Here is a 27,410-nt window from a genome sequence, read left to right on the forward strand (position 1 = left end):
CAGTTATCAAAGATGTAAGTTACGTTAGTGTACCACAGATTTTGGAACATTAGCGGTAACATCAGAGCTTTGGTACAATTGTAAATGTCGTGGAAATAGAACCAGGTCCATGAGAAATATTCACAGTTGTTCTGCAGATGCAGCAGCTTGCGTCTAACGTACCATAATTGAAGAGTTATCATGCTCTCTTGCAAGCTCATAGTATGGTCGGAAATATTAAGACGGTCATTAAAAGATTGTCAAAATTTCTATGATGCTGTAAAGAAAGAAATAAGGCTTGCTATACGGCCTCGGATGCTTCTGTGATTTGTATAATTAATGACAATAAAGTCAGAATGGTTCTTTTGCCGCTCTGCATTCAAGTCTAGCGAGATCAGTAGGTTTAAGTCTAAAAGGACCAGCTTCATATAGCAACAACAGAGCTTTGGTACAATTATATTAATGTCGTGGAAATAGAACCAGGTCCATGAGAAACATTCACAGTTGTTCTGCAGATGCAGCAACTTGCGTCTAACGTACCATAATTGAAGAGTTCCACAAGCCGAAGTAGGCTAACTGTAATATGGTGTATTGTCATTCACAAGGTAATGTGAAATTAATTATCTACTTTGTCGACAAGGTCTTGATGATTTAGCATGATAAAAATATAAAAAAAATCCCGGGCAATATTCGCAAGTATCCAGGGTTTTTTCTGGCAGACTCAGGGATATAAATCTTAAGTCCAAGATGATGCTCTGCTTGTTACCGCTTGCTAAGTTATATTTCAAGCTAGTGTTCCAAAATCTGTGGTACACTGTTTTAATCTGTTTAGACATGTTTTTACCACCATCAAACGGGACTTCATAACATTTCTATAATATATAGGCGCCTGATATTAAAACACGATAAATTCATGTAGACAACCCCAAGATAACACGAAAAATCATTAAATGCTCAAAAATAGCAATGTCACTACTGAGGCTGGAATCGCAACTTGTGGACCTTATCACGTCTAAGTCCGAACCATGACCACTGCGCTACTGTAGATATGCAGTACAAGATTATCTTTGTTATTTTGATAATGCGAAGTACATACTGTGGTATAAAATTGTGACAAGATAAGACGTTTTATGAAAAGCATATTAACTTATTTAAGGCATAAATATATATACATTACATCGTTAATATCTATACATTCGGTAAATTTGCGTATTTCGGAATATTATGGCATGGCGCTACTAAGACGAGGAAGACATTCGTAATTCAATCATAACTGGCCCATCGATTCATCCTGAGTCTATTGTGCTTCCTATTTATTTCGTTGGTGCTTCATAATGTTCTTTCAACATCGGAGCCGGAAATGTTAGGATATGTTTCTTCCATCACACTGGATGTTTGAATTCATATTTACGTCATCGGAATAAACTCTCGCCGCGTACTTCTAGGTTGCGGTTGCGCACTTGCCTGCAGTTGAGCTGGGTTATTTGGTGGCGGAGTTGGTGGTCTAGCTGGCTGACTTATTGTGACCACATTACCATTTGGAAGCGACCCATTTGTGTTTGTGCTCGCTACACCACCATTAGACACACTCCCATTCATTGTTGGGCTACCATTAATCAATTCAGTTCTTGGAGAGAAGTGCGCATGTCTTTCATTAGCTGCTGCACTTCTTTGTTGGTGTGTTCTATAATCCTCTGACATACTGTCTGTGATGGAGACTAACTCCGATCTGGAGTTAGCTCTTGAATTATCATCTGACGCCATTACATACCCTGTAACGGTGGTCCCGTTTGAGCCACCACCATGCAAACGATTTTGACGTCGGATAAAATGATTCGAAGCGCCGGTTCGTGATCGTGCATCAACAGTAGAATCATCATCGTAAGCTTGATTGAGATATTTGAGATTTGATAGCGAATCAGCGTAAGGGTCTGGACGCTCAGTGACCAAGCATTTCCAGCAGCAAATGATGAGGGTAGCTAGTACTAGGATAAGGAACAGCAAGCCTGTGATTATCACAATGACGGTCAACTGAGAGTTCCATCCAGTGGATTTGGCCTGGTTGGGATTTTCACCTGCAAAATGTAAGAGGATCGTTACTATCATACTTACTGATAAATTATGGTCTAAAATGTTTATCATTTATATCATTATGTTTATTTGCTGAAACAGTCATGATGATATCTTAAGAACTAAGAATCCGATAAAAAAAAAACTTTCAGCTGTGGAGTTCAAGTTCCTAATGCTGCTATAAGATCCGTCGACGCTATTATAAACAAGATTAACAACTACAATGGATTCGTTCATGAAATGTGTGTGTTTCTCTCCCTCCCTTCAACTAGAAAATATTGTGATATTATCGTACAACATTTTGTAGATGTTAACACCAGAATCGTCTGCCCATGTAAGAATGCCTGGCAACAGTAAAACGGTGTCCAAATATAACGAGACAGATGAGTAGGTAGCATAGAGCAAAATGACCTGGCCGTTTCCCATATTCTGATATTCTCAAGAATTTGGCCTTTTCAATTTATTGTTCCACTAATGTTTAACTTACAATGTTCGTCATCAAAGGCTCCCTTTGCGTTGGTCATGGTACCATCAGGACACTTCGTACAACTAGTCATTTTGGCTAAGTTGTTATACTCTCCTACTTCACAGTACTGACATAGATTTGTGTCATCCAAGTAGGTACCCGGTGGACACGAAACTGTTGTAAGAAAACATGAGGTATTCATAAGAGAGGATATTACACATTAGGTATCACTACCTGCAAAGAGAATTGAATTCCCTCCTGAGGTTGGTATCTGTTAATGAGTTGATCAGATCACTAGGCTATCATTATAGCTAAAGGCAGTATAACACAAATGGGTCAATAAGTTATATAAAATGATCTTGTGTGGTCCCTCACTATAAGAGTTATTACCGTCGATTTGGTTGAAAAGTCAGGTGAGACATTGATCAATTCTGTTCAGGCAGTGAAACCTAATGATTTTGTCCAGTGCAATGAAAGACACATTAAATCTAAAGACTTGAACATTGTTGACTTTTTGACTAGACTGTCTTTCGGTGTGTCGATTAAGCTTAACAAGTATTCAATGTTTAGTAGCAGAGCAATAAAATGAGTCAAATGGAACCCAATATTATTGATTACATTTTTGCTCAATTTTGAGTACATTTAATCAACATTGAGTTGTATTTTTTTGATTTGGATAACAAAGCACACTATTTGTTCTTTTACAAGAATTTCTGTGATGACGATCCTTCGGTAACCATGGTAACTCTTTATTTAAATTTACAAGTTATTCATAATGTAGACTGATGGCCAAAGAACCTGTATTGCCTTTATTTTCAAATAATCTTAATTAATTATACACATACCACATCCACTCAAAGTGCTCTTTTCACCGCTGCCACACGTCCAAGTGAAAGCTGTCGATTTTTCATTCTCCAAATCATCGCTCTGTACCTGTTCGTCTGTTCCCATTGTTATATTCAAATTTCCTGAGTTTGCAAAAGCTAAAATGTCATTGGCTAGATAGTCAACGTCTTCTCTGAGGTCACTCAGGGATTGCATTAATACGCCGAACGTTGGTGAGGATACAATGATATCGACCATTACATCGCTTAAAATGGCACGTTTTCTGCGTCTACCAGAAGACGGGGTTAAGTCTAGACATCTACATAAAGGAAAGGAATGATATCAATAATGGTTTTAAACGTTGATTTTAATATGAAAGAGCATAAAAAGAATAACAATTATTTCAACAAAAAGAGTACGTTTTCTGCTTAACATTGAATTTCCACTGCATCCACATTTTGATGCCATCCAGCCGACGGCACAGTATATGCCATCATATCTGTGATGCCATGCGGCTGAGAACATCCACTAGCCAGAACTCCATGAATTCATGAATCAAATATGTCATTCACGGCAAAGGGCACAACACGAGACGCGGAGATGACCACTTTTCCATTTGAAAGTTCTATAGAATAGGCTTATAACTATTGTATTACACCTTCAGGGCCGAAGTTAAAGATGAAAAAGGGCAGCAAATGATCTATCAAAAAGGAAACGTTCCATTCCTCTATATCCGCCCTTGAGTTTGCCGAAGTCTTCACCCTTATCGAAAGATCTATGTCATCACCTTCAAAATGAGATCTTCTCTGTACTGTGGATGTTGTCAACATACCTTGCTTCAATATCATTACACGCAGTCGCAGTTCCTCTCGTACACAATGCATTTTTGGATAAGGTATTTTTAATCTGCCCTGGTACCAAACTAATGGACGCATCATTTTCGCACTGGCTGCCTGCTTCCGATGCTGTGTGATATATTAGTAGTACATTTCGGCTGATTTCAGTTCCAGCTTTGGGAGCTGAGGGTGAAATAAAGTTGTTTTATGCATAATACGAAATTTAAACAAAATAAAATGAAACACTTAACCTTAATCATGATAATGCGATACTCTTTAGTAAACTTTGTTATTCGAAAAATAACCAGTATTAAAAACCAGTATTATAGGTCATCACCACGGATCACATATTGATAGTACTATTATCAGATTATATTTCAGCTACGGAATCACCTCATTAATTTCCTTAAACCTTATTGGATGTATTTTAATAGATAAAGAGTCCATTCGCTCTATTTGCTTATCCCACCTTCCACGCCCATCGATTACACAAGAGCCCATACCGGTCTTTTGTCATAACTTTACATATTACCCAAGTACGAATACACGAGGCAAACATCTTTGAATACTTAATGATGTTGTTGTTTCCTTACATATACATATTCCGTCCGATCTTGGTAACGGATTCCACGTGGCTGCTCCATTGCTAACCTCACACGTATAACTACTGCTGGCTGGTGCAAATACATAGTTAACATCACAGACCACGCGACATTGCATGTTGCCGCCAAATAGAACCTCACAGTTGATTTGACCATTTTGGATGTCAGGGAATGCGCTGCAAGTTAGGTCTCCATCTAGTGGGTGATTTAACAACAAAACAGTCGAATGGTTAGTAAGAATGTTCATGTCAAACTTATTTCATTTGGAACAAAAGTATAAGGTTAGAGAAGACAGCGCAATAAATAGGGAAATGTAGGTTTTAGATCTACCGAGAACATGTGGCGAGATTATTCACATCGGCTTTTTCTAATATAGAGAAACGCAATAGAGAATGGAATAGTTTAGGGACTTTAACATCAGGAATTCGACCGGGTAGAGAAAATTACCATGATTACTGTCATATACGGTAGCATACTTGGGACTGTAAATGACTACTTAGTATATGAGTCTTAATTGATTATAAAATGAAATTTCAAGTAAATTTTGATTGTCTTACCAACTTGGTACAGCGTAATCAAGAACTGACAAATCCCTTCATTGTTGAAGCTATCCCACGCCGTTACTGTAACTATTTGGTTCACGTTATCCTTGAAAGCGTTAATCTCCGTTGCATTAGGCGGATCATATACAATAGGATTAACCGATCGTAATCCTAGATTATCCTTTGCTACTGCTTCGCTCCAGCTTATTACTTTAGCGTTATCAACGGTAGAGTCAATGATATTTGATGGGCACTTGATTTCTGGTGGATCGTCATCTGGTTGTGAATAAGATCAATACATTAAGGTCAGTTTAATTGAATTGTAGGTTTCAAAATGTTTTTGTTTATTGAATATAGAGCATAGTTCTTATCCTGAGAGCTGATATTGCTTATTAAATCCCAGCCACAGGCTATATTGTTGATCCATTGATTATCCTTTTGTGGTGCATTGTGGGATAGAAAGGGGGGAAATTAGCGATCGATTTGCCCCCTTTTCTATCCCACAATGCACCAGAAAAGGATAATCAATGGATCAGCAATTAATGACTTTGAAATATCATATTTATAAATAACTTTGTGGTTCTCCGCAAATTTTACAGTATTTAACAGAACAAAACTCACCAATCAATTTGATTGTAAAGGAACAGTCAACAGTAATCCCATTTGCATCAGACGCCCGTAATGTAATCACTTGTCCTTGTCTGTAAGCCTCTTCATAGACGACATTGCCGGGTAGGTCTAATACAGGACCTTCAATGGTGGTGATTGCTGCTGGTTGACCAGTGTAGTCTCGTGCTTGGATGCTAAGATCAACAAAGGCCATGTTGGTTTTTTGAGTCAGCTTGTAAGATCTGATTTCACCGTCGGGACAGTTGGCGAATGTTGGAGGTGGAGCTTCTAGAAAATCAGAAATACATAATGTGTGCAGTTGTTATATCATAAAAACCGGTGAATACCGATGGTACCTTTTCAATACGTGTTTCGTACAACTGATTCAACAATAAATGATTGAGCAAATTGGTTCTGAATTGAAAAGCCGTTGACAACAACATTTAAATATAGCAACGCCCTTCATGGTCAATAGCTTTTTGACCAATATTGTGCACGCAACTGTCGAGTTGAGATGAACACTTTATTGATGCAGCAATTATAGTAGAAATGTACGTTTTTAAGCTAGCATTTCGATACACTAATTAAAATGCTCACAGCTAAGCAAAAATATAAGCTCTTATGACATGTATGAAGTTCACTTTCCACAAGTCAGTAAAATTTGATAACGTTCGATACTTGACTTAGAATACAAGACAACTAACCTGTTAACATCAGTACCGTAACTTCAAATGTACAGACACCTTCGTTGTTGAAAGTATCATAAGCTCTGACTTCGACAATCTCCGGAGTTGTTACTCCGTAAGCCGTGAACGCAGACCCATTTGTTCTGCTGTACAGAATAGTGTCAGCTGGTCTCAGATTAAGGTTGTCAGAGGCAAAGGCTGGAGGCCATGATACAGTCATTGCAACGTCAAACGTTGCTGTAACTATGCTCTCAGGGCAAGTTACAACAGGAGGCTCGGTATCTGTGGAAAAAACACAATCACAAATATGTAACGGTTGAATTCCGGAATGATATTGATTAGGTCTCTTATACATTCTCTACCTTTGTCAAGCGTAATAAAACAACAAAAACAAAGATACATCCGGTATCCCTTCGCTGGTTGAAGTATCAAAATTGATAGATCACCCCGTTGTGTTGAACGTAGAAAAACGCTGCAAGATGTGTGTCCACAATAACCGCGGCAGAGTATTATTCAGTATAATTTTTCTTACGTCGATATATTTTTCTTATTTAGGTTTCAGCGTGTGCTTTTGTTTTTTATTTAGGATTCAGTAGATTTGGATCTAAGATTGTTATCAATTATTGTTTAATGAACCAATACAGATCCATACCTTCCAATCTGATCATGAAACGGCAATCTGTAGACAATCCCGTGGTAGGATCTGTAGCTCGATACGTAAACGACTGACCAGCTCTATAGTCATTGCTATACGCAATCTTCGCTGGGAAGATAATAGCTGGTCCACTGACCACTTGAAGATCCAGGAACTGATTACTTGCACCCCGTGCTTGAATACGAAGATCTACAAAGGCATTGGCCTCGCCAGATTCTAGCTCGTAAACTTGTATTTGATTGGCTGGGCAACCTTCAAAGACAGGACCGTTTACAGCTGTGTGGAACACAATATTGATAATGGATTAACATCTACTACACTGATCACGACATTACATAATTTTACATTGTCTTCAAATTTATCAGGATATATCATGAGAAATGCAAGCGTAGTTATACATTTCTCAACATTAAACGAAATGATTTCTTAAAAGGTAATGGTCATTTGATTTAAACAAGTGAGTATGAGCATAAATGATTACCTAAAACATCACAATTTCGTCCAACCCATCCACTATTACAGGAACACAAGTAGCCAGCACCATTGCTCCTACAGGAACCATACTGACACGGATTATGATTGCAGACATCTGAAAATAACAAAATAATGCTTTCATTTCTAATGCCCTGATGTCATGTCGAGCATTTGCTGATACCTTAATAATAAATGATCATGCACTATAGCAACACCATGATGTGATTTATGACTTCAGAAATTGAGCATAAAGCGTTAATCGAACCATGCTCTAAGTGCAAGAAAACACAAAGAAGAGATCGTGCGTGCATTGTGATTGTGTGTGTGGTGTGGTCATACTTAAAAGGACCGCTTCTTGAATTGAACTTTCCATCCTGTTTTTACCACTAGCGATTAGTAAAATATGGCAAATTGTTTAAGGTTTGTGCAGCGTACCGCTGAGTCTTATGATCGCACGTTTTGAGTTCGCGAACCGTTAAGATTAGAGACTCCCATGAAGGATATCGGATCTATGATTATAATATCATACCTGGTAGAGGACCCGGTGGTGGGATCTGGCAATTAAGTCCACTTCTTTCTGGTGGACTACATTGGCATCGATATGACCCTCCGGATTGCTCGACGCACAAACCTCCGAAAAGACATGGTGACGACTGACAAGGATTGACTGTAATGTAGGAAAAGAAGTCACCTAAAATCTAATGGTGCGTACAGGGAAATAAGAGAAGCTCTGAGAGTTATGTGTCCTTATTATGGGCAAGTGGAATTCGTCATTCACTATAGAAGTAAGCGCCATTTTGCTTCCTTACGTGATATTACTCAATTGTCGTAATAAACTGCTCGCTAACACTTGAAAATGTCGCCATGTTTTAAAAACCAAAAGGGTGGAGAGCAAATTAATACATTCACTGGATGCAGTATTTTATACTGCGAATTTTGACACTTTATTTGGTGCTCTGCGATCTCTTTGAAAAAAGTTACAAGCATTTGAATAGTAAAGGGTCGGATTTCACCATACGGCAATCATGATGGTTTTGAGTTGAATGAAAAAGGTGCGCCCGATCAATAAAGGAAGTACCGCGTAAGATACTCATCCAGAAACCTATGCAGCATCCCTTGTATAGGGGCTACTGCAACTTTTGAAATCCGACCATTTACCATTCAAATGATTGTAATTTTTTTCAACGAGATCGCAGAGCAACAAATGAGGTGTCAAAATTCGCAGTAGAAAATGGTACATCCAGCGAGTTTATTAATTTTCTCATTGTCCTTTTAGTTGGGTGATCTAGAGCAATTCCGTGACCGTGGAGAGCGAAGGTTCGTTTTTCAGTGGATTTGTCTTCTATGAAGGTTAATTAAAAAATTTAGCGTGGGTGCCCCTCGCGAAAGTGTGGGCGGAATCTGTGGGAGCCCAAAATCCAAAATGGCCGCCATCGGCCATTTTAAAAATATTTTTCAATGGTTTGGCCTACAATGCTGTTCAGTATATGTTTTCTGAGGTTTTTGGGTCGAGGAATTCATATCTGATGTCTATCTTATGATATTACCAACTTTTGACCTTCAAATCCAAGATGGCCGCCGATTTTCAGTTCAGAAAGGTCAAAATTTCACATTTGTCGTAGAGCCTTCATAATAGGCTCTAATTAAAGTTCTCCTCATGCCGAGTTGAATAATTGACTCTAAAAACTACCAGTAATAATGATTTGACCTATTTTTGACCTTCAAATCCAAGATGGCTACCGATTTTCAGCTCAGAAAGGTCAAATTTTCACATTTGTCGTAGAGCCTTCATAATAGGCTCTAATTGAAGCTCTCAACATGCCGAGTTGGGTGATGGACATTAAAAACTACAAGTAATAATGATTTGACCTATTTTGACCTTCAAATCTAAGATGGCCGCCAATTTTAAGCTGAGAAAGGTAAAAATTTCACATTCGTCGTTTAGCCTTCATAATATACTCTAATTAGAGCTCTGAGTAGTCGTAGAGTCTTTTATAATACCTCTAATGAATACCGTACCCCATTCTGGCATACACATACACCCCCGCACACCTACATATACATTATATTCACATTATTTGAATGAGTTTAGTTGTTATTGGCTTCAGGTCTACGTGTGTTATGCTCTGCACCCTATCAACAAGGAATGAATGCAGCATCAAAGACATTTATATATATTTAGAAAGAAATATTATTCTATGAGACTAGTGCATAGATCACCTATAACACTGCTTGCTTGTTACCTACAGCAAACTCATCCCCTATCAATATCTACTGAAATGTAGCAATCCGTGTAGGGCCTAAGTCCTATCATACTATTGTCCAAGGTAAATATGGTAAATGGGAGAGTTTACAAACAAAAAACGAAAAATGGTCAGGACTTGACAAATATGGTGATTTTTACAACACCTCCTCATGGAAATATGGGTCTAGAAGTCATCACATGCATCACATTTTACATTATATCTCAATCTCATCTTCAGATAGGATTGAAAAGGCTCAGTATTCAAGTAAACCACCAAGTTCTGAAAGTGATGATGAGACGGAGGGACCATTGGCACCCAAGCGCCCGCATTCATCTGGCGTGGACCTCTTCACGAAAAAAAAACTAAATGTGTATATATGGTGCATGCGTGGTGTGGATCTGAAGCACCCGCATAGACCACGGAGTTAGCTGTTCATAATCAACACACACTCAGCATGGCGCTCCTTTAAGCGCCACACAGTCCTCGTAAAACATGGGGAGCTGAGGGATCGTCTCACACAGATTGTTGAGTCCACGTCAGCACTGTCAGATCCTTTCGCAAATTGATATTGAGTGTATTACCATGTTGAACCATGTCAACCACACACACATCGATGTGTTTTCAGAACTTGTGTCTCGCAGAGGTAAAGAATTTGGTCTTTCGACACATGGATTCGATCATCTTCACTACAGCCCCTCTTTAGGCCTATAGCAGACTACAAACGCATGACTATGCTATGCATAGTGACTATGACTATGCAGTGGGTGCTGTAAAATCGTCCAATCTTAAGGACCTGCTCAATTCGAATTAATGAGTATCAAGAGACAATTGGCTTCAAAGAGAGAAATGAGAAGATAACAAGGGTGAGTGGGTCTATATGATATTGGGGGAAGAGGTGATGACACTGAGGCTGCCATTTCATCACTTGGTATCAGTAATGAACAGATCCTCCAGAAGAACCTGGCACAGCGGCTGTCTAAGAAGATCAAAGACACATCTACTGCCACCTGCCCACCTCACATCGATCATCTTGAAGAACACAAAGAGTTCTGTGAGTTGATTAGTTAACAGTTAAAGCTGCCGACTTAGCTAAAACAGCCTCAGAGAAAACTGCCGATCTCAACCATTCCATACTCAGTCTGGCATCCATGATCACAGCACTGGGCAGATCACCACCACTGTTATCAACCTGGGCATCAATGTTCCTTGTATAACGAGGAGTCAAGATCTGGTGGAACTCTACACAAGAGTCGTGTCTGCATCAGCTATGCTGATTTTAAGATCACTGGACTCTAAAGGTCGTTGAAGCATAGGCAACCTGCCAGCAGGAGATTACAGACAGCAAGCCAGCCATTGTTATCGTTAACACTGACGACTTCAAGATCGATACTATAACAGGCAGTGCAACAGGAGTAACAGAGGGAATAAGAGGGTCTCGTGAACGGATCTCGTGCTCGGTGAAGGATCGAATCCATCCACGTGTCTAAAGAGCAAATTTTTTGGTTGGCTCTGCGAGACACACATTCTGATGATGCATTACATCATCTAACTTTAATTGTGTGTGATTGACGTGCTGCAACCAACAGGCTTGTTGGTACATGATATCATTTACGAAAGGACCTGACAGTGCTGACGTGGACTCAACAATCTGTGTGAGACGGTCCCTCAGCTCCCCATGTTTTACGAGGACTGTGTGGCGCTTAAAGGAGCGTCATGCTGAGTGTGTGTTGATTATGGACAGCTAACCCTGTGGTCTATTTGGGTGCTTCAGATCCACACCCCATATGCACCATACACATTTAGTTTTTTCGTGAAGAGGTCCACGCCAGATGAACGCGGGCGCTTGGGTGCCAATGGTCCCTCTGTCTCTTCATCACTTTCAGAACTTGGTGGTTTACTTGAATACTGAGCCTTTTCAATCCTGTCTGAAGATGCGATTGAGATATAATGTAACATGTGATGCATGTAATGACTTCTAGACCCATATTTCCATGAAGAAGTGTTGTAAAAATCACCATATTTGTCAAGACCTGACCAGTTTTTCGTTTTTTGTTTGTAAACTCTCCCATTTACCATATTTACCTTGGATAATAGTATGATAGGACTTAGGTCCTACACGGATTGCTACATTTCAGTAGACATTGATAGGGGATGATTTTGTTGTAGGTAACAAGCAAGCAGTGTTATAGGTGATCTATGCACTAGTCTCATAGAATAATATTTCTTTCTAAATATAAAATTATATAAATGTCTTTGATGCTGCATTCATTCTTTGTTGATAGGGTGCAGAGCAAAACACACGTAGACCTGAAACCAATAATGGCTAAACTCATTCAAATAATATGAATATAATGTATATGTTGGTGTGCGGGGGTGTATGTGTATGCCAGAATGGGGTACGGTATTCATTTAGGCTATTATGAAGACTCTACTACTCAGAGCTCTAATTAGGGTATATTATGAAGGCTATACGACGAATTTAAAATTTTTACCTTTCTCATCAGTTAAAAATCGGCGGCCATCTTGGATTTGAAGGTCAAAAATAGATCAAATCATCATTACTTGTAGTTTTAGGGTCCATCACCCAACTCGGCATGTTGAGAGCTTGAATTAGAGCCTATTATGAACGCTCTACGACAAATGTGAAAATTTGACCTTTCTGAGCTGAAAATCGGCGGCCATCTTGGATTTGAAGGTCAAAAATAGGTCAAATCAGTATTACTGGTAGTTTTAGAGTCAATCACTCAACTCGGCATGAGGAGAACTTTAATTAGAGCCTATTATGAACGCTCTACGACAAATGTGAAAATTTGACCTTTCTGAGCTAAAAATCGGCGGCCATCTTGGATTTGAAGGTCAAAAGTTGGTAATATCATAAAATAGACATCAGATATGAATTCCTTGACGCAAAAAACCTCAGAAAACATATACTGAACAGCATTGTAGGCCAAACCATTGAAAAAATAATTTTTAAAATGGCCGATGGCGGCTATTTTGGATTTTGGGCTCCCACGGATTCCGCCCACACTTTCGCGAGGGGCACCCCCGCTAAATTTTTAATTAACCTTCATAGAAGACAAATCCACTGAAAAACGAACCTTCGCTCTCCACGGTCACGGAATTGCTCTAGATCACCCAACTATTTTGGTTTTTAAACCATGACGACATTTTCAAGTATAGCTTTTTTTTGTGAGGAGTTTTATTACGACACTTGAATAATATCATGTAAGGAAGCAAAATGGCGCCTACTTCTACGAAATTTAATATTCTATATTTAGTGACGTGATTCCACTCGCCCATAATTCATTGAACTTCCCTGTTGATATATTTAAGACGTTCACAAGAACAGTTTGTTACTGGTGTTACTGCTAGAGGAACAACAAGTAGCTTTAAGGTCATTTATTAAATTGATTTGAATATGGAATACTACAGAAACAAGCCCTTTTTCAGATGTCCATGAGTGAAATATACAGATAATCTATGATTCCGTTACGAGTTGACCAAAACCTTGTGAACAAGTGGTACATAACAATAATCAGAGAACACTTATTACCAAATGGTTTGAACCTTTTAAAGCCTGTGTTTTGTGGATATCTAGGAGGACAAGATAGAGTTCTAGTGAGTAATATATATATATTATTATGTGCACAAAGTTAAGAACAATATGGACAGGAAGACAAATGTAAATTAGAATGGAGTAGCCCATTTCACCATGCGATGATGTTGAATACAAATGGATTATGCTGATGGAATTCAATGGTGACGATGCAGCACAGATACTGGACATGATAACCTGTAATAGTACGTGCAATGAAATGTGCAATAATTGAATGAAAGGTTTAAATTTTTAATCAAACAGAGAGCATCCAACTTGACTTCAATGGATGAGTGCAGTGTCATAAAACATGCGTTTAATATGTTTAAGAACGTCGTATTATAATTGAAAATCTAAACCTTTCAATTGGTAATGTGCAGGAAAGGAATGGTACAAATCATGCTTGAATGTGAATCATGGATTGTATATACGCCATGCTTCAAACCCTCACAGGTACATCTACTCTACGTATAAATATGTTAATCACTTACTGGGTTAGGTAAAGCGGAATTTTAGTAGCAATGATATTATACAAAGGCTATTGACACCCTCGTGAAGCTACTCTCTACAATAGGAACAAGCCACTGAAATATATGTATGAACTAAACCAGACTACAATTTATGAAAGGTACTTGTGGTAACCAGTGGTGTACCTTGAACTGCTCTTTCGCAGCGAACACCTGTAAAATCGGTTGGACACAAACACAGAAATGGTGCCGAATCTGTCTGGCCGGCAAGATAACATATGCCGCCGTTAAAACACGGTCCATTTGGCCTTGGGGTGCAAGCATCTGTGTAAGGATGCAATATAAAATTGTTGAAATATCATAGTTAGTGCAATGATATTTGTATTGGGTTGCCACGGAAAATTGAAATTTCTCAGCCTTATTTTCATTAATACGATGCACAACGTTCTTAGTCATCCAGTAGTTGTAAACCGAGTTTGGAAATACTAGTAAATTATACTGGAACTTACTTTTTGCAACTTTTGCTACGTTACGTCTGGAACCACCAGACTTCATCAGGCAACTGACCCTTTGGACTGGTCCCACGTCACACACACTGGACTGGTCACGTCATCAGTGACCAGTCCAACGGCTCAGTTGCCGGATGAAGTCTGGTGGTTCCAGACGTAACGTAGCAAAGTTGCAAAAAGTAAGTTCCAGTATTATTTATTTCCAAACTCTGACAATGCAGCTATGTTTAAAGAATATAAAAGGTGCAGATCATGTTCAGATTTATCGAGTGTACTTCTGGATAAAGAAACGTCTGTTTAAGTTAAACCATTATAAATCTGGTGTATACGTAGTATAGAAGTGCATATGGATGATTGTAAGAAAAAGTGAATAGAAATGACAGATTATAATTTCGCTGCATGCTTTTATTTCACAAAAGCATTACGCTTGCAATAAATTCTTTCTGATTTACAAGTATTTCTTGTTCGACTTAATAGCGCAAGACCTCATCACCAGTATAGATATTATCACATGGTAACATGGAATGTGGTTATTCTGTCCTCTGATTTACAGCATCACATGTTAACAATGCTGTTTATTCCGTAGCAGAGAATACAAGATAATCTCGGATAAGTTCTAAGCATAGGATGCTAACCAAAACATGCTTATTTCCATGTTCTACTGCATGGATTGACTAATATGTCTCCAAACTTTCAACTCTTCAGCATCAACAGGTTGCGTATTTTGCTCATGTGTTATATTTGGCATGTAGCTGTGTACTTACCGATACAAACGGTGGTTGTTGTAGTACCATCCGGGCAGGTACAAACGTAATTCCCCTGTGTCGTCGATGAACATGTAGCACTTGATGTGCATGGATTTGACGAACATGGGTCATTTGGTGAAACTGTTAAGAAAATTTAGGAAAAATTGTATCATATAGTTTAACGGGCAAAATATTACTCAGTTGGAAGGCTATCCTTTCTTACGCCTTGGATTTTGAATTGGTAGATGGGCGTAAGCATCAAGGCGTAAAGAATCGCAACTTACCAGTTAAGGAAATTTTAACTGCTGTACAAAAGATGATATAAAATGAGTTATTAAAATTTCCAAAAGTCACGACAATTCCCTTTAAAATTCAAGTATATAATTAAAGAACCTGAAACTACAATCAGAAGATCAGAATTTTTAGCTGGTGGTGACACTCATGTACTCACTAAATGTATAAGAGTGAAAAGCACTCTTTGCTTTCAAGAGATGATGACTATAAGGGACAACTATCGGGGTAAAAATCCGCTTGAGATGGCAACTTTCACTCTTGTCACATTTATTTTAGAGTGACATTTTACTACTTCAAAAAGACTTGTCCCTTACAAGCCTTTTTGAAATATGGCGGGCACAAAATGGAGAGGACGTACTTTGATTTGGGTAATCTGTTGGCAGCTGAGAAGCATACAAAAGATTACCCAAACCTAAGTCCGCCGTCTCCTTTCGTGATACTTCAAAAAGGCTAATTGTACACTTTTCTCTCTTTTGCATTTACAGAGTACGAAAGGAAATTATTTTATGATTGCACAGGAAAAGTATTCAATCATCGCTCAATTGGCACAGATATGATGTAATTGAAACCAAAATATGATTTTGATGAACTACTATCAAAGAAAGAACACATTGAAAAGAAACATCAGTAGTAAAGTATTCATAAAAGCGGCGATTGAGAAGTAGCAATAATGCAGATGTGATAGTGGCGATAGCAAAGCTATTGAATTGTGACGTGGATACTTGTGTTTAAATGTGGAAGCACTAGTATAAAATCTACTCTGTGGCAATTCTACCATAGTGCATTATAATTAAAATGAAACGGTTGTAATGATTCAACCATGGTAAAGACGGTTAGTGTACCTTGACAGTTTTGCCCGGTGTATCCATCGATACATCGACAGAAATAGGCACTAGCATTGCCTATTCTAGCAACACAAGTGCCACCATTAAGACAAGGCACCTTGAAGCAGGCTGCGTTTATTACTACAAGAGAAAACATGTACTTTTTGTTACGCAAATATATTTTTCTTCTTTGCAGTTCAGAGAACATTTCAGAGCGCAGTAACAGTAAAGAGAAATATCGTGTTGATATTGCCGACTCTAAAAGCGAATTATGCAACGAAGCCCCTATACAAGAAACACTAAAAGTGAGTTTGCACACCGCGCGTTTCAGGAGCAAAATTGATGCACTAAATTGTGCACTTCATTCACTTCATTCGGTAATTGAATGATCAGTATTCTGATAGAATATGTAAGTGACAATCTTTTTAAAACGCTGCGTATCTTTTCCAGAATATCTTAGTTCAGACTCGCACGTGTCACTCAAGACGGAATTACTACCCTGTTTTAAACCAAGTGTTGTAACTTTTTGATGGCCTTATTAATTCTTAAGTATTCACAAGATATAGTAACATAAAAAGACGAGAACCAATAAACCTCGTGGTCACTTTGCACGTCATTTCACTTCGATTGCAATCACGGTAATACATATATTTTGACATGGAGAAGCAGGGCTTGCAAAACGACATTAGTGCTGACATTTTGAGGTTGACGTTATATATACAAACATACAGAAGCATATTTTGTGATTCAGCTGATTTGCGCTTAAGGTAGTTTGCCTTCAAGTCATTCCATTGTCAAAAAAGTTTCACTAAAGGGATTCGCCAAAAACATACAAATGATAGGATTCATGAGAATGGGACACTTCAAACATAAACAAACATTAAATCTTACCCTCTTGGCAATTTCCTCCAATAAATCCAACCCTACATCGGCAGATATATCCACTTGTTCCTGACGTCACACATGTACCTCCGTTGTTACATGGATTCACATCACAGGCTATGTTCACAACTGAAACAGAAAGCATTGATATTGATTTTTCAAATATCCTTAACTGAAATAACTAAAAAACGCGATTAATTCACTATTTTTACAGGCGATTAATATACTTAGTTACCGCTCCCTATTCAAAATATGCATATTGCTTTACCCTTATCACCACCCCAGGAGTATGAATGATGGTTATATATCACACATTACTTTTATTCTTTTAAGTTTAAGTACCTGTTTGACAGTTACTTCCCGTGAAGCCAGTCCTACATAGACATGTATATGAGGAAGATCCTGACGTCACACACGTGCCGCCATTGATACATTGATTTATGTCACACGCCGGATTCACAACTATAGAAAAAAGATACACAAATCAAATACTAAGTATCAGCATCGCATCAAGATTTGCAATTTTTCCCAATTAATTTCTTTTATGTCATTATATAGATAATATATGAAACAAATTTTTTAATTTTAAAGTTATCAATGAGTATAATGTGATAAGTGAAAGTTGAAACACGGAAATAAACTGATATTTTTTGTAACTTGCCGGTAGCCGCTGACAATTATTACGTACCTGATTGACATCTAGTCCCCGTGAAACCAATCCTACATTGACAGGTGTATGAAGCCGTTCCTAGCGTCACACATGTACCTCCATTATTACATGGATTATCATTACATAGTGTGTTGACAACTATAGTGAGAAATGTAACAAAATGTTAAAAGCGATTCAAACGTTAATGAATTACGGTATAAAGTAGGCTTCCTTGTTAACTTGTAAAAACCGATTTGCATTAGGTTTTCTTGCTATTCATTATTTGAACGTTAGTCAAATTAAAAACTTATATATAACGTAAGTACCTGTTTGACAATTGAATCCCGTGAAACCAGTCCTACATTGGCAGTTATATGAGACAGTTCCTGATGTTACGCAAGTACCTCCGTTGTTACATGGATTCACGTCGCATGCAGTGTTGACAACTGAAATAAATCCGTATATTTTAATATTAATATTTGGTCATATCATAACCAGTATCCTTTTGTTCCGTCGTGATAGCGTAGATTGTCGTAGATTATCAAAATGACATTGAGTAAGCTGCTGGAAGATTTTTCCCATAACGATTCAAATTTGTATGTCTACTAAATTTAGATACTTGAGACCGTCACAGGGTTTTTTAAAAAATAGAATAGAATGTTAAACATTGTACTTGGTAAGACCAAACATAGAATCATGTGAAACCTGACGTAGATGAGAAAAATACCAGATAAAAGACATACCCAAACTAAACACTAGATAAGAAAGGTTTACCGAACGACTAAGACTAGAAAATGTCATTGGTCGGACCCAGCAAATAATCAGATTGTATGTGTAATAAAGTTCCTGTGTGATAAGTGGTTCCTGGGAAACCAATGTTACACTACAAGCTGTATCAAAATGATTGGTACCCGTTAGTTTCCATCGATAATGGATGAGTCTGACACACACAAATTCAACACATGATCTACATAATTTATAGATTAATTGAATAACAAGTCATAAACAATATATTCTGGGTATTTCAAGAGTATCCAATGTTAGATTTGGAAGATGCAGACTGTTCAATAAACATCGAAATTGATGGGTACCAATCATTTTGATACACACTGTACATATCTTATTTGTTACATTAGCAGTCATGTACGAACTAGTTCCAGACGTTCCATATATATGTGAAAGATGACGTGGATAAGAAAATTTTCAAACATAAAAAGACTTCACCGAACTAAACACATGAAAGGAAATTTAAGATTAAGGAAAGGGAAACGACCAATACGAGAACAAGAAGATTTACGACCAGACTAAGAACCATCCTGGGAAGCGACAAAGAACATCCAGAGAGGCGACGAAGAACTTCACTAACGAATGACAGGACAATATAGGCACCGAACACACCTATACAGATGCATCCCTAATACAATCATTAGGGTGTGGGAATTGGGCAAGGTTTGTACCTGTTTGACAATTTCTCCCCGTGAAACCAGTCCTACATTGGCAGTTATATGAGACAGTTCCTGATGTTACGCAAGTACCTCCGTTGTTACATGGATTCACGTCGCATGCCGTGTTGACAACTGAAATAAATCCGTATAATTTTAATATTAATATTTGGTAATATCATAACCAATATCCTTTTGTTCCGTCGTGACAGCGTAGATTGTCGTAGATTATCAAAATGACATTGAGTAAGCTGCTGGTAGATTTTGTGTGTCTACTAGATACTTGAGACGGTCACAGGGTTACAAAACAGAACAGAATGTTAAACATTGTACTTGGTAAGACCCAACATAGAATCATGTGAAACTTGGCATAGATGAGAAAAATACCAAATAAAAGATATCCCCAAACTAAACACTAAATAAGAAAAGTTTACGGAACGACCAAGACTAGAAAATGGCATTGATCGGACCCAGCAAAGAATCAGATTGTATGTGTCATAAAGTTCCTTTTTGATAAGTAGTTACTGCGAAAGCAATGTTACGTTTCTTGACTTATTTGTAACTAGTAGTCATCATGGTCATGTACGAACTATATAGTTCCAGACGTTCCATATATATGTGAAAGTTGACGTGGATAAGAAAATCTCCCTACATAAAAAGACTTCACCGAACTAAACACATGAAAGAAAATTTCTAAGTTTAAGGAAAGGGAAACGACCAATACGAGAACGAGAAGATTTAAGACCAGACTAAGAACAATCCTGGGACACGACAAAGAACATCCAGAGAGGCGACGAAGAACTTTGACGAATGACGGGACAATATAGACACCGGACACAGATACATCCCTTAAACAATCATTATGGTGTTGGAATTGGGGATGATTTATACCTGTTATACAAGATTTAAGACCAGACTAAGAACCATCCTGGGACGCGACAAAGAACATCCAGAGAGGCGACGAAGAACTTCACTGACGAATGACAGGACAATATAGGCACCAGACACACCTATACAGATGCATCTCTTATACAATCATTAGGGTGTGGGAATTGGGGAAGGTTTGTACCTGTTATACAAGTATTTCCCGTGAAACCAGTCCTACATTGGCAGTTAAACGAGCTAGTTCCTGACGGTACACAAGTTCCTCCGTTTCTACATGGATTCACATTACAGGCAATGTTGACAACTGAAAGAGGTAGAAATATAAACCGTATCATCGTTATGTATAATACATTGTGTAATTTAATGGTGCTGTAAATAACATTCGGCTTCATTATGAACGTTTGCTGTAAATTACGCTGATTTACATTCCCATACCGTCCAACACTTGTATCTGATGTCACATGGTTATTAGCTTTGAATTCTACATGTAAAGACAATACGTATGTAGGGGAATCATAAAGACAAAGACAAGAACACACATGGGTGTATGTACCTGTTTGACAATTTCTTCCCGTGAAACCAGTCCTACATTGGCAGTTATATGAACTACTTCCTGACGTTATACAAGTGCCTCCGTTGTTACAAGGATTCACGTTACATGCGATGTTGACAACTGAAGAGAAATCATTATATTTCAAATTAATATTGGATCACTTTATAACCAATATTCTTGAAAGCCGTCGTAGATCATACAAAATATGCTTGTGGCAGATTGGAACATAATAACTGCATTATCAATATTAGCCACCTTCATAATTCTGTGCTGATTTACATTCGTATACCGTTCCAGACAAGAATGAGGATGTTTTCATCCTGTATTAGTAACTTTCAAAAACAGCGCTTAATGGACATTTGTTTGCGTGTTAGTACGTATTTGGCAATTAGTCCCCGTTAATGCAGTCCTACATGAGGCACATGATCTAATTCCTGACGTTCCAAAGTTGCATGGACAGGAAAAGACTTTTAGCAAGGTAAACGTAAAAAAGAAATAAACACGACATAGAAAAGGTAATTAAAAGTAAAAGAAGATGTTAAATCCAAAAAAGAGTTATCGCAGGATGCGATAAAAATGTACATGACGAACGACAGGAAAATGTAGGCTCCAAAAACAGCTATGCAAATACAGCCCAGGTTATATGCATGGAAAAATGTTTGTACCTGTTTGACAATTAGTTCCCGTGAAACCAGTCCTACATTGGCATGAATATGAGCTGGTTCCTGACGATACACAAGTACCTCCGTTGTTACATGGATTCAGGTTACAGGCTATGTTGACAACTGGTAAGAAAAGAGTTAACGTATTATGGAAAGTGTAGCTAATTAAAGGGCCGTGCAAATTATGTTGACACCAGTCTTTATTTTGTTATAATTCCGACTCACATTGACTTTATAACATGATAACTGACAAGAAAATAAAGGACGAACAAGCGAAGGTTTGAAACGTTCAACAACAAAGCTACGTCGCTAAAATAGGCAACGAGCGAAAATACACATGTGGTCCCGGTATATGTGGTGTGGGAAAATACTCAGGATATTGAACTTAAAAACCATCTCATCTTAACTTAAAATTGGGGAAAACAGTGAACAAAAATGACAAATTATGCTCAGGATATTGAATATAAAACCCACCTCATCATACTCTTCTAAACTTTAAAATAAGAGGAAAACATTGAATATAAGAACGAAATGACAGGTTGTTTCGAGATACCGTGAATAATATATGACCGAATGAGTGGATAAAGTTATCTGTCACGAAAGCGAACGACCCTGAAATCAGAATACCAATTAAAACCGTTTCTTAAAATGAAGACAAATAATAATAACAAAATAGAAATGGGCAGGTTGTATGATAGTACCTGTTTGACAATTAGTTCCCGTGAAACCAGTCCTGCATTGACAAGTGTGTGAGCTGCTTCCTGTCGTTACACAAGTACCACCGTTGCCACATGGATTTACATCACATGCCGTGTTCACGACTGAAAAAGATCCAAACATTTCAATATTATTTTGTGGACATATTATAGTGTCATTATCCCTTCGTTCATCTCAGCTTTAACTGTCGCAGATTACCATAAGGACGTTGAGTAGTAATCATCTGTTCCAACGTTTGTGATGAGGAAAGCTTAAAATATGTATGTCATTCACTGATGTTGGATGCAGTGAACAATTTTGCGTTTATCAAAAGAACCCGGCGTGCTTACAAAACTACCAGATGAGACAGATTATTTAATATTGTCCTTAGTCAGAATCAAATCCACCATAAAGTCATGCGAAAGCTGAAGAGGATGAGAAAAATTCCCAGTGAAAGACTTCACTAAACTAACAACGCGATAGGAAATGTTTAAGGTCGAAAGAGAGTACACCAGGAGAACATGATAGATTTTTCTTAATCAAGAGAAGAATCCAAGAACATTAAACCATAACTAGTCTATGGCAGGATGGCAACGGAAAGTAGATACCAAATACAGATTTTCCAAATGCAACCACTGCAGTTTTATTCGCAACCAGCAGCCCAGTCTACTTCGCAGCTATATAATCCATATTCCGATTCTAGCCACAAACATAAATCAGAAGATATAGCACAACCCGGCAACCTTACGTCAATATGGTGGACTTCATTCCCTACTCCAACGCAACAGATTCATAATGCCTGATACATTATTGTTTTGAATTAGTAATAACATGTCACAAACTTGGCAGTATCACTTGATGCAAATCATCCCAGAGACCTCACCACCAAGAGAAAAAGATCTACTGACAGTATATTTAGTAGTGTTAGCTTTTACTAAGAATCATGCGAAAGCTGCCGCAAAGACTTCGCCAAAACAGGAACTAGGAAACATAGTTCAAATCCAGCATATGATCAATGTGTATGTTAATACCTATTTTACAATTAGTTCCTGTGAAACCCGTTCGACATTGGCAGTTATATGCGGTTGTCTCTGACGGAAAACATGTTCCTCCGTTACTACAAGGAATGGAATTACAGGCCATGTTGACAACTGCAAAAAAAAGGAATTTGTGTGTCACCAATTATAGTACCCATTAGTTTGCGAATTGAATTTAATATCTGCAACGAAACTAATGTGACTCCAAGTATTAATGTATTGGTAATGATAAGAAGTATGCCCAGAATGATGAACAGTTTAAAATTTTCATCTTGAATTAGTCACGTTCGAAAACATATACATGTATCTATGGATTACAAACATCGGTGACATTTAATGTAGGATTGTGATCAAAATACCCCAAAACACACAATGGAAGGAAATAATGAAAATGAAAACATACGGACAGGTTGTATTTTAATACCTGTTTGACAATTAGTTCCCGTAAAACTCGTCCTACATTGGCAGGTATATGAGCTGGTGCCTGATGACACACAAGTACCTCCGTTGTTACATGGATTCACGTCACATACCGTGTTCACAACTGAAATAAAATCGGTATACCATAACAACATTTTACCATCATCCTTTTCTTCCATCTTGGCAGGGCAGACCATATATCATGTAGATTATCAAAATGACATTTCGGAAGCTTCCATATTAGGGTTACGTTTGTAGTGAGGATAAACTTTCAAAAAGATTCATCATTTGTCAGACAAAAATATTTTCATGCAAACCAATGAGGGATTAGAAAATACCCACTCGTGGATAAGAAACATACCCAGTAAAATATTTCGCCAAACTAAACACTAGAGAAGTAAAAGGGAAGACCCGGAGAGGGCTCCAAGGAGAAGATGATAGGACCAGATTCAGAAACCTGGGTTTCCAAGAACGTGAAAGTAGATACCAAAGTAACCAAAGGCAGCATTACAGATGCAGCGTTTACAATTATGCAGTTTTTCTGTATAATTTGATTCTAGAACTCAAGAGTATTACACTACATCTACGTCTATGAGAATATTCACTCAAGTTCCCAAAAGACAATATCTGACCGAGAAAGTACCTGTTAGACAATCAGTTCCCGTGAAACCAGTACGACACTGGCAGTTATATGAGTTTGTTCCTGACGGTACACATGTACCACCGTTGTTGCATGGATTTGCACTACAGGCAATGTTGACAACTGGAAAAGGAAATGAATGTCATTGATATTACTGCGAATTTACTGTCTCTAGATATATTTGCTGGTTTAGAATATCGTTCATCAAATGTGACTGTAAATGTATGATGAGAAATATACCAGGAATGATTGAAGATTTTATGTTGAATTAGTCACGTTCAAAAACATCTATGGTCTACAAGCATCAGTGACCTATACCTGTATCATATTTGATATGGGAATATAATCAAAAACAAAATGAATCATCCAAACCCATCCAACCTCAAATGGAGGGAAAGACAAGAATATACGGAGAGGTTGTACGTAGAATATCTACTGAAATATATGTTCATTCGTCCTATATATTGATGAGAAGCCGCCAGAAGTAACCATCGTTTTACCATAATATCATTTTTTGATGATTTACCTAAACCATTTTTTGATGATTTACCTAAACCATTATTTTGATTTACCTAAACCATTATTTTGATCCATCTTGACAGGGCAGACCAATTATCAAAATGACATTCAGAAAGCTTCTGTGTTAAGGTTTGTGGTGAGGAAATTGTTTTCAAAAAGATTCATCATTTGTCAGACAAAAGATGTTTTCATGCAAACCAATGAGGAATAAGAAAATACCCACTCGTGAATAAGAAACATACCCAGTAAAATATTTCGCCAAACTAAACACTAGAGAAGAAAAAGGGAAGACCCAGACAAGGCTCCAAGGAGAAGATGATAGGACCAGATTCAGAAACCTGGGTTTCCAAGAACGTGAAAGTAGATACCAAAGGCAGCATTAGCCTTTACAATCATGCAGCTTTTCTGCTTAATTTGATTCTAAAACTTAACATCAAGAGTATTATACTACATCTACGTCTATGAGAATATTCACTCAAGTTCCCAAAAGACAATATCTGACCGAGAAAGTACCTGTTAGACAATCAGTTCCCGTGAAACCAGTACGACACTGGCAGTTATATGAGCTAGTTCCTGACGGTACACATGTACCTCCGTTGTTACATGGATTTGCACTACAGGCAATGTTGACAACTGGAAAAGGGAATGAATGTCATCGATATTAGACATTAATTCATTGTCTCTAGAAATTATTTGCTGGTTTAGATTCGAATATCGTCCATCATAATGTGACTGTAAATTTGTATGATGAGAAATATACCAGGGATGATTTAATATTTTCACCTTGAATTAGTTACGTTCAAAAACATCAATGGTCTACAAACATCAGTGACATATACCTGTGTCATTATATTTGATGTGGAAATATAATCAAACACCAAATGAATACCCTATCATCCAACCCATCCAACCTCAAATGCAGGGAAAGACAAGAATATGCGGACAGGTTGCACGTTGATTGATATTAGTACCTGTTTGACAATTAGTTCCTGTGAAACCAGTCCGACATTGACAGTTACGTGAGGACGATCCTGTCGTTACACAAGTACCTCCATTGTTACATGGATTCACATCACATGCCGTGTTTACAGCTGTAAAAAGAACCAAATACAACATTGTGAATTTTGATCAAAGAAAACGTAGACATGCAAACAAGAAGTAAGAAATATGGATATGTACTAGAATATCTATTTAAATAAACGTTCATTCTATTTATTGATGAGAAGCCGCCAGAAGTAACCATCAAAGGTACCAAAATACATCCCAAAACAGCCGTAAGTTTAAGAGAGGTAACCAATAGTACCGCCAAGAAAGAAGATAATTGTAAATAGAGAGTGATGTAATAAACTAGACCATTAGCTTCCCTAGTGAGGAGAAATTTTCAGAAACATTCATCATTTGTCAGATCCAAAATATTTTCATTCAAACCAATGAGGGATAAGAAAAATACTCAGTCGTGGATAAGAAACATAGGTTACCTTGTAAAATACTTTACCAAATTAAACACTAGAAAAGAAAAAGGAAAGACCCAGACGGGCTCCAAGGAGAAGATGATAGTACCAGATTCAGAAACCTAGGTTTCCAAGAATGTGAAAGTAAATACCAAAGGCTAGCATCACAGACGCAGCCTTTACAATCATGCAGCCTTTCTGCATAATTTGATTCTAAAACTTAACATCAAGAGAATTATTCTACATCTACATCTATGAGAATATTCACTCAAGTTCCCAAAACTGAGACAATATCTGACCGAGGAGGTACCTGTTAGACAATCAGTTCCCGTGAAACCAGTACGACACTGGCAATTATATGAGTTAGTTCCTGACGGTACACATGTACCACCGTTGTTGCATGGATTTGTACTACAGGCAATGTTGACAACTGAAAAATGGAATGTGTTTCGTCGATATTAGACATTAGTTTGTGAATTTGATGTCTTGACAAATTATCTCTTTATCGACCTTTTGCTGCTTTAGATTCGTATATTTTCCAACAAATTGTGACTATACAGTATTTGTACAGTGTACATGTATGATAAGAATTATACCCAAAATGATTTTGATCTTGAATTTGTTATGTTCGAAAACATATCAATTGACTACAAGCATCAGTGACATAGCCCTATATCATGCATACAAGTCATGTATTTGATGTGGGAATATGATCAAAACATCAAATACCCCCCTCCCCCACCCTTGCAAACTCAAATGACGGGAAAGACTAGAACACGCACACATGTTGCACGTTGATTTTAGTACCTGTTTGACACCTAGTTCCTGTGAAACCAGTCCTACATTGACAGTTATATAAGGAAGATCCTGTCGTTACACAAGTACCTCCGTTGTTACATGGATTCACATCACATGCCGTGTTGACAACTGAAACAGAACCAATATACAACATTATGAATTTTGATCAAAGACAACGTAGACATGCAAACAAGAATTCAGAAATATGGATATATACTAGAATATCTCCTATTCATTCATTCATCGTATTTATCGATGGGTGCCCGCCAGATGTAACCACCAAAGGTATCAAAAGAGATTCCAAATAGACGTTATCAAAAAGATTAATTTGTCAGACCCAAAATATTTTCA

At 37.7% G+C, this 27,410-nt stretch overlaps 3 protein-coding genes across 3 annotated transcripts in view; all 3 read right to left on the reverse strand.

Moving 5' to 3' along the window:
- Positions 1-574: 574 nt before the first annotated feature.
- On the reverse strand, positions 575-3,655 carry LOC140158528 (uncharacterized). The gene is made up of 3 exons (XM_072181648.1): positions 3,361-3,655; positions 2,537-2,689; positions 575-2,054 (listed from the first exon to the last, which is right to left on the reverse strand). Exons 1-3 carry the CDS (start codon positions 3,596-3,598, stop codon positions 1,387-1,389), a joined length of 1,059 nt encoding a protein of 352 aa, XP_072037749.1. The 5' UTR covers positions 3,599-3,655; the 3' UTR covers positions 575-1,386.
- Positions 3,656-4,129: 474 nt separating this feature from the next.
- LOC140158432 (uncharacterized) overlaps positions 4,130-27,410 on the reverse strand; it is a 66,864-nt gene continuing 43,583 nt past the window's right edge. The window contains exons 16-31 of the mRNA XM_072181522.1: positions 19,414-19,533; positions 18,283-18,402; positions 17,996-18,115; positions 17,650-17,769; positions 17,317-17,436; positions 16,444-16,566; positions 15,326-15,448; positions 14,239-14,376; positions 8,274-8,411; positions 7,752-7,859; positions 7,268-7,546; positions 6,634-6,897; positions 5,942-6,217; positions 5,336-5,596; positions 4,770-4,973; positions 4,130-4,359 (exon numbers count right to left, since the gene is read on the reverse strand). Of these exons, the coding sequence (XP_072037623.1) occupies positions 4,130-4,359; positions 4,770-4,973; positions 5,336-5,596; positions 5,942-6,217; positions 6,634-6,897; positions 7,268-7,546; positions 7,752-7,859; positions 8,274-8,411; positions 14,239-14,376; positions 15,326-15,448; positions 16,444-16,566; positions 17,317-17,436; positions 17,650-17,769; positions 17,996-18,115; positions 18,283-18,402; positions 19,414-19,533 (2,744 nt within the window). The remainder of the gene's footprint in view (positions 4,360-4,769; positions 4,974-5,335; positions 5,597-5,941; positions 6,218-6,633; positions 6,898-7,267; positions 7,547-7,751; positions 7,860-8,273; positions 8,412-14,238; positions 14,377-15,325; positions 15,449-16,443; positions 16,567-17,316; positions 17,437-17,649; positions 17,770-17,995; positions 18,116-18,282; positions 18,403-19,413; positions 19,534-27,410) is intronic.
- LOC140158529 (uncharacterized) lies at positions 22,101-26,094 on the reverse strand. The gene is made up of 5 exons (XM_072181649.1): positions 25,782-26,094; positions 24,295-24,414; positions 23,656-23,775; positions 23,226-23,345; positions 22,101-22,319 (listed from the first exon to the last, which is right to left on the reverse strand). Exons 1-5 carry the CDS (start codon positions 25,924-25,926, stop codon positions 22,129-22,131), a joined length of 696 nt encoding a protein of 231 aa, XP_072037750.1. The 5' UTR covers positions 25,927-26,094; the 3' UTR covers positions 22,101-22,128.

Source organism: Amphiura filiformis, chromosome 8 (assembly GCF_039555335.1).
Source record: "Amphiura filiformis chromosome 8, Afil_fr2py, whole genome shotgun sequence".
NCBI classification, from domain to species: Eukaryota; Metazoa; Echinodermata; class Ophiuroidea; order Amphilepidida; family Amphiuridae; genus Amphiura; species Amphiura filiformis.

Bases quoted from the DNA above. Each gene is read 5' to 3' on its own strand.
- LOC140158528 (XM_072181648.1), bottom strand. From the start codon at position 3,598: ATGGTCGATATCATTGTATCCTCACCAACGTTCGGCGTATTAATGCAA. The intron at 2,690-3,360 runs GTATGTGTATAA...TTCTTACAACAG, and splicing joins GAGCACTTTGAGTGGATGTG to TTTCGTGTCCACCGGGTACC. The intron at 2,055-2,536 runs GTAAGTTAAACA...TACATTTTGCAG, and splicing joins AGCCTTTGATGACGAACATT to GTGAAAATCCCAACCAGGCC.
- LOC140158529 (XM_072181649.1), bottom strand. From the start codon at position 25,926: ATGTTGTATTTGGTTCTTTTTACAGCTGTAAACACGGCATGTGATGTG. The intron at 24,415-25,781 runs GTACTAATATCA...TTCCTTTTCCAG, and splicing joins AGGAACTAATTGTCAAACAG to TTGTCAACATTGCCTGTAGT. The intron at 22,320-23,225 runs GTATTAACATAC...GATCTTTTTCAG, and splicing joins AGGAACTAATTGTAAAATAG to TCGTGAACACGGCATGTGAT.